Here is a 12,538-nt window from a genome sequence, read left to right as displayed (position 1 = left end):
TCACAGTGGACAGTATTTAGTTGTGTAATGGTTTGACACTTGTGTGCTTCTTACTTATCATTATGACAGCTATTTTTGTTCCTGGTCTTTTCTGTTATATGCCACTGATACTTTTGGGTGAAGATTTTACCCCTTTTTTCTGGTGGTAGCCACATGGTGCCAGTTTGTATCATACGATGCTTTACTTGAAGTTTGTAGAAGCAAGTGTGAGTTTGATTTCAGTCATTTATGGTTTTAAAGCTTTTTCTTCAGATAGTTGTGAAAGTGTATGTATGTGTAGAAAGTGTGTAAATTCAATCTTTCATATGGCCTCTGTGTATGTGAACAAATCTTTTATTGACAATGGCTAACTTAGGTTTTACCTGCTGCTCTATGAACTGTAGAGGACTGCAAGATAATGCCAAGAGAAAAGATGTTTTTAACTTTTTACGATCTAAAGCATACTCATTTTATCTACTACAGGATACACATTTTACAAAAGAACAAGAACCAATTATAAGATCACAGTGGGGATTTGATTGCATCTTCAATTCCAAAAACAGCCAGTCCAGGGATGTTGCGATTTTGTTTAACAAAAATGTGGACTATAAGATTCATAGGACTTACATGGATGACAATGGTAACTTACTTATATTAGATATAACTATTAGTGATCAACGGGTAACACTTGTGAATATTTATGGTCCCAATTTAGACTCACCAGAATTCTATGAGCAGGTTAAAGAGCAAGCTCGTGTCATGGGAAATGAGGATTATATTTTAGCTGCAGATTGGAATCTTGTTTTGAATGAGTCGCTAGATGTTCATAATTACCAGAATATCAATAATCCTCGTGCTCGTGAAAAAATATTAAAATTAATTGGTGATTTTGATTTGGTAGATGTGTGGAGAGATTTCAATCCAGAAATCAAAAGGTTTACTTGGCGTAAAAAGTCACCCTTAAAACAAGCAAGATTAGATTTCTTCCTCATCTCAGAAAGACTCTATTCTTTTGCCACACAGGCAAAAATCACTGCAGGTTATAGAACTGATCATTCAATCATTGATCTGAGTATTTCATTTCAAACTTGTCCAAAGCGTAATACATACTGGAAATTTAATACTTCTTTGTTGAAAGATAAGTATTACATAGATCTAGTAAAAGAAACTATTTTAAAGGTTAAATCGCAGTATATTAAAATGTATGGTGATGCTCGAAATATTAATGATATACCTAATCATGAAATTCAGTTTAATATAAATGATCAATTATTCTTTGAAGTCCTGCTTCTGGAAATCAGAGGAAAAACAGTTTCTTATTCTTCCTTCAAGAAAAAAAAAAATATTGAAAAAGAACAAAACCTGATTCAACAGATCGAAATTCTTGAAACTTCTAGTGTTATTAATTTTGATGACTTGGAAGATAAAAGAAAAGAATTGGAGGAAATTAGGAAACACAAGATGGCTGGAATTGCCATAAGATCTAGAACTAAGTGGATTATGGATGGTGAAAGAGTCAGCAGCTATTTCTGTAACCTTGAGAACAGGAATTTTGTCAGCAAGTCTATGACTCATTTAGAGTTAAACAATGGCACCACATTGCTAAATTCAAGTGACATTATTGCTGAAGCTGCCAATTTCTATGAGACTTTATACAGTAGCAAAGAACACATGGTGCAAGATTGTGATTTGAATACCCTGTTGGACAGAGATTCTGTCCCCTTTTTAAATAAAAGTGATGTGGACGAGATGGAAGATCTATTAACTCTTGATGAGCTGGCAAAAGCTTTGAAAAATATGCAAAATAACAAAAGCCCAGGCTCAGATGGCTTTCCCACTGAATTTTATAAATTCTTTTGGAAAGATATTGGACAATTTTTATTGCGATCATTGAATTGTGGTTTAATATCTGGTGAACTCTCTGTTACCCAGAAACAAGGGGTTATTGTCTGTATTCCAAAGGGGGACAAGCCTAAACGCTTCATAACTAACTGGAGGCCCATATCACTATTGAATGTTTCATATAAGCTGGCATCTTCATGCATAGCAAATAGAATCAAGTCAAGATTGCCATTTATCATTAATGAAGATCAGACTGGCTTTATGACAGGTCGCTACATTGGTGACAATATTCGCTTAATCTATGATGCCATCTCATGTACAGAAAAATCAAACATTCCTGGTATGCTTCTTCTTATAGACTTTGAGAAGGCATTTGATTCCATTGCTTGGTCATTTATAGATAAATCTTTATCCTTTTGGGGATTTGGTGAAAATTTAAGGAAATATATATCGGTATTTTACAATGATATAAAAAGCTGTATGTCCATCAATGGTCAGTTGTCATCTTGGTTTAATATCAGACGCGGTTGCCGACAGGGTGACCCATTGTCACCGTATATATTTATTCTCTGTGCAGAAATACTAGCCAATATGATCCGCTCTAATAGAGATGTCAAAGGTATCCTGGTGGACGGTAGTGAGTATCTTCTTAGTCAGTATGCTGATGATATGGAAATATTACTTGATGGTAGTCAGTCCTCCTTTGTATCATGTATTAACTCTCTTGATTGTTTTGCCAAAATATCTGGTCTTAAGATTAACTATAATAAAACTCAAGTTATCTGGCTTGGCTCGAAGAGAGGTTGTAAGGAAAAGTTCAAAGATGATTTGCCTTTTGGTTGGAATCCAGAAGAGTTTAGAATTCTAGGAGTCAAATTTTGCACAAATCTGAAAAAAATGGTTCAGTTGAACTTTAAAGACAAATTATTTGAGTTAAAACAGATTATGAATAGGTGGATGAAACGGATAGTTACACCAATTGGTAGGGTGGCAATCATTAAATCCTTGTTGATTTCAAAACTCAATTATCTATTGTTATCACTGCCTGATCCCCCAAATGATTTTCTTGTTACTTTAAATGCTATGCTTTTTAAGTTTCTTTGGAGTGATAAACGAGACAAAGTAAAGAGGATTAAAGTTTGTCAACCTATTAAGCAAGGGGGCTTAGGTATGGTGAATATCTTTTCATATGTAACATCTCTTAAGGCCACATGGATAAGGAGACTTGTGTCCTCAGGTGATCCAAAATGGAAGCACCTATTTAAATCTACATATCCTTATTTGTGTAAACTTGGTGAGTTTGGTGTGACGTTTTTTTAAAGAAAATTATCTTTGATAAGTAATGAGTTTTGGAAAAGTTGTTTTCAGTCATTTATAGTGCTTGATAAGAAAATCAAGCCAGAATCTTTCAGTAGTTTTTTAACTGAACCAATTTTTTATAACCCTAATATTAAAATTAACAGGAAATCATTTTTCTTGAAATGCTGGTTTGAGAAGGGCATCTCCCAAATTATAGACTTGGTCAAGGCCAATAAGGAGTTTCTGTCATATGAGGAATTTAATGATATGTATGGTATTTGTTCATCCTATTTGGAGTTTTATGGTGTTGTTAGCAGCGTTAAACAATACCTTGGAGCTCTAAATTTAGTTAGAGTTCCAACAGATTCTGTGGAGGATCAGCGCTGTGTGGTAAAAACTATTTGTAGTTCCAAGTCCGGTTCAAAACATATTTATTTTTCATTGGTTTCTACAGAAGTAAAAACTAAAGGGCAGGAAAAGTGGGAATTACAATTTGAAAACTTAAATTGGAACAATATTTATAATAAAATTTTCAGTACAACACAGGATGTCAAACTGCGATGGTTTCAATACAAAATTACCCACAGAATTCTCACCACTAATACTTTTCTGTATTTACTCAATTATGCTCAGAATGATTTGTGCTCCTTCTGTCACAATGAAAAGGAAACAATTACTCACTTGTTTTGGGAATGTGATGTAATAAAACAATTTTGGGATGAAGTGTCATTGTGGATCGACCAGTGCTTTCATGTTTATAATATGACATTTTGTGCAGAATTGATACTTTTTGGAGTTAAAGAGAACATAAAAACAGATAAAGTGTTTGATTTACTTTTACTAATTGCAAAATACTATATTTATAGATGCAAATTCCAAAATACAAAACCTTATTTTCATGTTTATAAAAAGGAAGCTTTTTCACGATACAACATTGAAAAAGATATTGCTTTCAAGACAGGTAATCAACAGAAATTCTATGGTGCTTGGATGCTGTATCATCAACTTTTCGAAAATGAGGAGCAACTTTCAATTTAATTTTAGTTTTGTACTTAAGATTTTAATGTTTGAGACCATGTACTTTCCTAAACTGCAATATGATATATAAACAAGAGTGAATGTGTGAGTGAGAAGTATGTTATTTTCTGTATAAAAAAAACAACAAAGTAAGATGTACTGATAAGTTGTGCTTTATGTCATGGGCTTTCTGCTACCCTGGGCGGAAGCCCATTTATGTAACAGGTGTGTCTTTCTAAAAACAATAAAAGAAAAAGAAAAAAAAAATTTCGGCGAAATCGTGTGTGAAGCGATCGGAAGATCGCACAACTCACCGTTATTAACAGCAACCACGGTCAGAATACCGCTATTGACGCCTTGAAACAAACTTTAGTTGACAGAGAATGGATACATATATCATAAATGACATACTTTGACTCGTTAAAAGTCATATTTGTTTTTGTTTGACGATTCTATGTCAACATGAAATTCTCGCGATCACGTGATCATGTGCGCGTGAGCCTTGACGGTGACTGGTCAGACATGTTCCATGTAAAAAATAATACCCGGGAATAGCGATCAGCTGCTTCGCTTAGGGTTATTATTATTTTAAATATGTTTATTAAAGGTTGCATATAATTAAGAAAATAATGGAATATATTATTCCTGATAAATAAAATAGTTTCAGATACAATTGTTGCCGATCCTTGCATTAAAAATCTTATAAAGTTATATCATTGGGTGTGTCTTGACCGAATCACCGGTCGATTCCAAGAAAACGTGTGTACAGCTGATTGCTGTTTCCAGCTTAGTTTACGAGAAAATACGCAAGGTAATCTTAATCCCTAAATATAAAACAATGCCTAGCAGAAGAATAAATACTATTTAAACGGTAAATAAACATGTCTGGTGATTTTTTATCTCAAATTTCGAATTTGGACTGACGAAGTTTCTCAGCGCCCGTTCGTTTGCCGGACTTCGCTGAAAGGGTACGGTGTAAAAAATTTCTGCGCATAATATTCAAATTTCTTTTTTTCCAAAATATTGAACCCGCTAGAGGGGGGTGCGCATTATACATGGGTGCGCACTATACTCAAGAAAATACGGTAGATCAGAACATTTTTGATCATAAATACTACTTTCTAGTCTTTCTTGCTGTCTTGCCTTGTATTCCCTTTTTTAACTTCTGCATGTACCATTATTCTTATTTCTAGCCTGGTTGTAAATTGATAAGGATACTGCACCTTTATTTTTTCTAAATATATTTAAGTACCTACATCTTTCCTTTTTGATGAATTCACATGCAGTATCAAACCCTTTCTTATCTGTCATTTATAAACCTATTCATTGGGATCGCTATTAAGTAAGAGACTTCTTTCTATAGGCATTAAAACCTATTGTGAGGTTTTACTTTCCAGTCGGGTTAAATCTCATAAACAGGGACGTTGTAATGTCCCTGGGATTTTATATAATATCCCAGGGATTTTATAGGATATTCAAGTCATATTTGCTATAATATCCCAGGGATTTTATATAATGTCCTGGGTATTTTATTAATATAACTTCCGTTCAGATTGTAACGTAATGAAATGTAAAATCAAATGACAAATGTTTTCTTTATATTCCCGAGGATCGAACTCGCAACCTTCATATCTGTAGCCCAGTGAGTGTACCACGAGGCTACAGAGGTGTTGATAAGCCTCACTGGTTTTTAGAATGTCCTTTTCAAGGTCCGTACGCCATCAACAGATATTTTACGCATGTTTCCTAAGGTTCATGGAAAGTATGTTCGAAACATAAAAATGTTGATAAATGTTGTTTTAAGTTTCTTTTTTCGGTTTATAAGTATGGAAAAACACTTTCCCTCGGTTTTGGTAGACAGAGTGTGCCCTGGGGGGCGGGAAAAACCAAGGGGTCTTCGCCCCCTTGGTTTTTCCCTCTGGCCAGGGCATGCTCTGTCTACCAAAACCGAGGGAAAGTGTTTTCTCCAATACATATTTACCAACTTTCCTTCTCATACACATACCAGCATTACACGATGCTTCAACCAAACACTGCACACTCTAATATCAGTTAATACCACTTCCATTGATCTGTGAAGTAATTCTTGTAAACAATCATAGTAAAAAGCATCTTGAAATTGCTCGTTCTTATCATAATCCCACACACAAACTTGAAACAATCACCTGTATTACTAGGTGTGTCACCTAAATTTCTAGGAAATGTGACATCTGTTGATTGTAGACTGACAGTGACAGGTATATGTGATGATTCAGCTCTTGATGTAATAGTAAAGTCAGTACAGTAATCAAAAAAAGTAGTGGCGAACATATAACATAATCAATGACACTAGTCCCATTATGACTTACTTATGTAAAATCACCAACATCTGAGTCAGAGCCACATCTCCAATTCATTATGTGAATCTTAAGTACTGAGCACAAATACAGCAAACATTTGCCGAAATTATTAACAGTAGTGTCACATGAATATCGCCTTATACAAAAATGATCAAGCAAATAGTAATCTCCACTGAAAAAGGGTATGACGTCACCTTGTAAATCCAACAGTATATGAAGAACATCTTCTTGAAAAAAGGAAATACCACATTTACTTTCTAATCCAGTATATACCATGTTGAATTCTCAGGGTGAATATACACTGTGGAATATAAAACATCTGATGTATTCATGTATTGAACAAGAACCTTTCTTAACAAAACAGTTATTTTCCACCTGATAATCTCCCAGTTAGGGCTATCTTATCTGCTTCCTTATTTAGTATGGAGAAGTCCATGTAACATTGAGGTATTGAGTAGATTATTGGTCCCTCTTTAAATAGTTTTGCTTCTTTGATGCATTGATGTACTTTCAACAGAAAATGAAAAATGTGGCTGAAATTGAGGGTCAAAGTCATTAAACTAAAAAGTGGATATTACTTCCTGATTGAGGTAGCTTGAGGCAGATGACTTCTGGTTTTAGGTTTTCTGGCATTAGATGTAACCGAAACTGCTGTCTTTAGTGCTAATGTCTTTGTTTTTGAGGTTGATAGAGGCACAGGATTTTTTGTTTCAAATTTTCTAAGTACTGCTTTTGACATGGGATTTTCCAAACTGGGAGTGATGCCATTAAAATGGAAGGAACAAGAGGCATACAGCTAAGTTGTACTGCATAAGACAACATTAGGGGTCAAAGATGAATATAGATATATACTGGTTCAGTTGTCAGCGATGATGAGTTCCACGTTGATTTAGTTCCATCTCGAACAAATATTGCCAGTGTAAATGTATCATGGAAACATTTTCCTCATAAAAACTTTGGGATATGATTAGCCCCAAGAAAAATAGTGCAAAGGAACAATTTCACTACAGGAACAGAAACTCTTTGATGCAGTCAGGTGTCACCTGATTATGTTAAAGTTCTTGACTCATATTTTCGCTGGGGATGGGTTTGCTTCTGTTTTTTCATGTAGTACAAACACCTTTCTTTTCAACAGTGACAGTACAATCATTATGGTAATCCCATTGGACAAGATCAAGCTTTGAGCTATGATATCATTAAGATTTTGGCTGTTTCAATGTGGACACGATCAAGCCTTGAGCTGTGATGTCTTTAAGATTTGGGCTGTAAAAGTTATAAATGTAAAACATTTCATTGATTCAGAGACCCGTGAAGATTCCGGGGTAGAATAGGTCTTCAGCAACCCATGCTTGCCGTAAAAAGGTCAGGCTCACTGACTTTGCGTGACCAATTGTGTGGATCGATGCTCATGATATCAATCACTGGATTGTCTGGTCCAGACTCGATTATTTACAGACCGCCGTCATATAGCTGGAATAATGCTGAGTGCGGCGTTAAACAAAAAAACAACCAACCATTGATTCAAAGTAATGTAAAGTTTCTTTTCAGTGCAGGTGACAGCTTTGAAGAACATCTTGTGAGTCTCACCAGAGTTAAGAGATTTGAAATGACAGCATTGTTTTTGTCAGAGAGGGAGAAACAACGTGAGTTCCTATATGTAACATACTGTAATTCAAGAAGTAATGTCTGAAATAATGACTTGTCATGAACATGACATAATTATGACATGAATTTGTTTTACCATGTTTTCTTCTAATACCAGTGGTATATTTCAACTAACCCCACCCTATACAAAAACTTACATTTTTACATATGTGCTAGGCCCCCAAAAAAACTTTGCATATGATTTTGTACTTAATTACAGAGGGAAAAGGCAAACATAAACATTTTTCTTGACCTTGGCACAGCCATCTTGGATACTGTCACATGATCTGTGTACAAGGTGTCTTCATTATCTCAATTTCAGCTTGAGTACTTGAGATGTGTGTTATGGTCAGCTCAAGTATTCTATTCCCTCAAGTTTAAAGTCATAACAGTGGATGAAAGCATGAAACTTGACATATAATGTATCAACCTAACCTGAGGTGGTGACCTCCATCCCTTATAATTCATGAGGGCTTTAATGCATTGGCCTTCAAATATACATATACCTTCATCTCTGATTTTTTTTTAATTGTTTGGAATATAGAATTTTATAAGAGGACATAGACTGATTTTATTATCATAGGGTAATCATCCTCTGAGTAACTATTTAATGGGATACATATTTATTCACCTAATTAACCTCACTGAAATATGTCTAAGCTAAGTTGTTCCTAGGAAATCAGCTAGGTATGGAGGGAAACACTGGATGTGTTATGTCCTTGAAGCCTTTGGTCTTGACTGGTACTTGTTGTTATACCCTATCTGGCGCTCGGCATTAAGGGGCTAAAACAAGGACTGATAGGCCCGGAGTCAGCACGCACGCACACATTGTGAGCAATCAAGGGTGATATATCTGCCTTACAACAAACTATGTCAAGGGACGTATCAACAAAGCGTCAAAGGGTCGACTCTTTCATCCATGAAACCCAAAGACCGGCAAGAACCTTGTGTTCGTTATCATGCTCATTCCTTCCAAGTCAAGGTGGTTTTCATTGTTCATTCTTCATGTGAGCCTGTGGACAGGGACGAGCCTCCGTGACTTGTATCCAGACCTACAGGGACCAAGTTGGCGTCTGCAGACATTGCCATTGAGACGTTACTAGAGAAGGAAGCCATTCGTGCACGAGCCAACTCGGATACCAGCAGAGGTTTATATTCTTAATATACCTAGTGCACATCAGAGATATGTATGATCATCAACCTTAAGCTCCTCAACAAAGACTTTCTAGGAGTCCGTCAGAAATCTCAACTGCTCACTGGACATTGGTCTGGTCAGACAGCTCAGATTTTCAGGATGCAAAGCTTTCACAAGCTTTATGGCACTCATTTCAACCTGGCGACTTAAAACTACACTTAAAAAATATGTTGACACAGTCCTCGATTAAAATTTTGTAAAACTGAACAAACAAACATTATGGAATGTCTAATATATGGTTGGGATTGTATGGCAGTTCTTCCCACATACTGTGCAACTACTCCTCCGTTCGACCCGTGAAGACTTCGGGGTAGTATAGGTCTTCAGCAACCCATGCTTGTCCTAAAAGGTGCGACTAATGGGATCTGTTGGTCCGGCGCATTGACTTGGTTGATGCATGTCATCGATCTCAATTGCATGGATCGATGCTCATAATATTTATCACTTGATTGTCTGATCCAGACTTGATTATTTACAGACCACCATCATATAGCTGGAATATTGCTGAGTGCGGCGTTAAACAACAAACGAACGAAATATGATGTTCTTGATACAGGATTATGGCTGATGCTTCAATCCAGAGGACATGGACAGATATAGAGAAACACTTCACATCAACTGTCTGGAGATGCTAGTGATTTACCATGCAATATGACCTGGGCAGTCAGGTTGTGTTTGGTCGTCGGTACTTCACCACAGCAGTAGCATACTCATTTTGATGAGCAAAGTCACATTTGTTTAAGGAGACTATACATTGATGGCACTCGATCAGCTGCTGACTGGAAGCACATCACATTCCCGGAAACTGAACATGTTGGTCGATTGTTTATCCTGGAGGAACAAGACCATGTCGACAGAGTGGTCTTTTCATCCCCAAGTTTTCAAGTGGATCACTTGATGTGAGACATTCCCCATATCGACTTGTTTGTGATGTGTCTCAACCACAAGCTCCCTGTTTTTATCAGTCCAGTACCAGACCTGCAGGCTCTCCATGTTGACACCCTATCAGTGAGTTGTGAGGGGATGTTCGCTTGCACATTCCTGCTTGGCCTCTAATGGACTATTTCCATGGTAGCAGAATTTCCGCTATATTGGTGGCAGGAGAGAGTGTCGCAGCTCCATGCCACCAACTTCTCATTCATGCACCACATTTGAGTAGGATCACTCTGTGGGTTCTTCAAAAGTTCATTGCCCAAAATCAGACCATGGCAAGAGGCCCATTAGGTCATAGACTATACTCTATCCCCTTCTATTTTTAATCATGTGAGACGTTTTTGTGAGCAAATCCTTGTGTTCTTTTCAGTTGTATCAAACCTGATTGCTCACTTAAAGCAGACATCATCGTCCAGAGAGGAAGACATCAATAATTTAGCCAAGAAGTATAGAGTGTTGTGACAACCTACTCCTGCAGACAAGTTTTTGTGAAGACTGTGAATATTAGAGCTTGCATCTATTAAGTTTCAGTGTCTCTTGTAATGTATGTAATTCAATGTTGTATGTAGGAAGAATTAGGAAGATATTTTTTCAGCAGTTTCTTGATATAAGCATGGATAGTTCTAAAAATGATGAATATCTGTTCAGAATAATCCTATGACATTAAAGAGATATCCCTAAACAGCTTTTACAGTCTTCCATAATTACCAGATGTGAATCCTTCTCAAGATCGGAAAGCGCAATTGTTTTACATTGTCTAAGGTTATGGCGTTCCAGGACCTAATGAATCAACCATTATTTATAATATGGAGTGTTACACTCAAGTATCCTATATGTACAGGTTGATGTTTTAAATCTAATACAGAGATCTGAAATTATACCCCGCTTTAATTTTTTATATTGCAATGATGAGAAAGATTCCGTTCTACGGCTATTGAATTTCACATCTTTGACTGGAATAGCTCTAAGCAGAGTTGAAGGACTTTCGAGTTGAATATTATCCGTTGTACTGATCTGATCAAGATGGATGCACAACTATTTATAGGGAACTAAATCGGGTAATTTAACTCCATGCACTATATCGTTGGATGGTATTGTTCCCGTTCTGCCATCAAATCCAAGTGTTTCTGCTAAGATCTCGACAAGAAGTAAATTCTCTTCTCCAGCGCTTAATTCAGCATCCCATTCAACCCTTTTTGTGTGAGACCAATTCCATTAGGCTTAGAAATTTCATCATTGAGTGAACATACGCTGTAATACCCATTAGGTATAACAATGCAAGTGTGATCAATACCAAAGTTACCTATTAAAAACCAATTATTATTTCTCGCAGCATTTATGTTGGTCCACCACGGGTAATACGTTACATCGCATAGGGCGACTTCAAGTTGTCCAGTCGAGTTTTTGATAGTATGAAGCAGTTGAGTAGACTGACCATTTGTTAGTCCCGGGAGTGTAACATATATATTAAATATACAAAGATACTATATCATAACTTAAATATGAAATCAACTTACATTACTAATCAGTCGATTTTAGTACCGGTAAGTGCCTCTGTAGCTAATTTTTTTGTTGAATTCCCTGATGTCTTTGAAAAATACAGGGTCACTGCAACTAGCGATAAAATGGTGCACGATTGGTTCCACAATCCAATGCAATTTTGGCAGAACCAGTTAAACTTTGCCATATGGTGTGCAACAACAGGATGTGGTGTATCTATTTATGCCCCAGGATTTGAATTAAATAAGTCTGTTTTATCATTTCATGTGTACTATCAGATCAGACGTATACTTAAAGAAATTAGTGCCCCATTACCGCAGGATCGAGCATGGAATTCCTCAAATAATCCGTACAATAGGTGGGCATTCGAACGTATTTGTCAGGAATTTAATGTTTTTATGAGTAAAGATTGGCGTCTGAGTGGAGTTAACCATGGTCTAGGTATTCCGTACGCTGGTGCACACTCTGTTAAAGAAGTCAGCAATGATTTACTGAAAAGAGGTCGGCTTCTTCCGAGCTTTGCTCTTCCAAGTAACAAGGAGAGACGATCGTATGAACTTTAAGGGTGGTGGTGCTTTCACCGTCCTAAAGGTTGAGCAACCACCTGGAAATGCTTGGAATGAATTTCTTAATGATAAAACAGAAAATAATTTTACTAACCAAGGAGTTGTAAGAGTTAATGAATCAATAAGAACCTATGTATGGGCAATTCTTGGTGCACAATTGCAAACACGAACGGGAATAATTGGTTCTGGGACGGCGCTCGATGCGCAAAAACAGTTTATTGCAA

The 12,538-nt window shown here is 36.5% G+C and overlaps 2 protein-coding genes across 4 annotated transcripts in view; one reads left to right on the top strand and one right to left on the bottom strand.

Annotated features, from left to right (window-relative positions):
- The window catches only part of LOC124146385 (RNA polymerase II-associated protein 3-like), a 399,479-nt gene extending 388,353 nt beyond the window's left edge, over positions 1-11,126 (top strand). For 2 of the 3 annotated variants that reach the window (XM_048401498.1, XM_046516655.2), the window contains 2 exons: positions 8,025-8,119; positions 10,619-11,126. In XM_048401498.1, coding sequence (XP_048257455.1) covers positions 8,025-8,119; positions 10,619-10,710 — 187 coding nt within the window. In that variant the 3' untranslated portion in view covers positions 10,711-11,126. The remainder of the gene's footprint in view (positions 1-8,024; positions 8,120-10,618) is intronic. The other variant, XR_006862665.2, reaches the window with a different exon arrangement.
- The window catches only part of LOC125383226, a 98,730-nt gene that overhangs the window by 63,226 nt on the left and 22,966 nt on the right, over positions 1-12,538 (bottom strand). The gene's annotated exons all lie outside the window — the stretch shown is intronic.

This window comes from Haliotis rufescens, unplaced genomic scaffold, assembly GCF_023055435.1.
Source record: "Haliotis rufescens isolate VD_foot unplaced genomic scaffold, xgHalRufe1.0.p SCAF_22, whole genome shotgun sequence".
NCBI classification, from domain to species: domain Eukaryota; kingdom Metazoa; phylum Mollusca; class Gastropoda; order Lepetellida; family Haliotidae; genus Haliotis; species Haliotis rufescens.
Note: the sequence above shows the minus strand (reverse complement) of the source record. Positions and strands in the feature narration are given on the sequence as shown.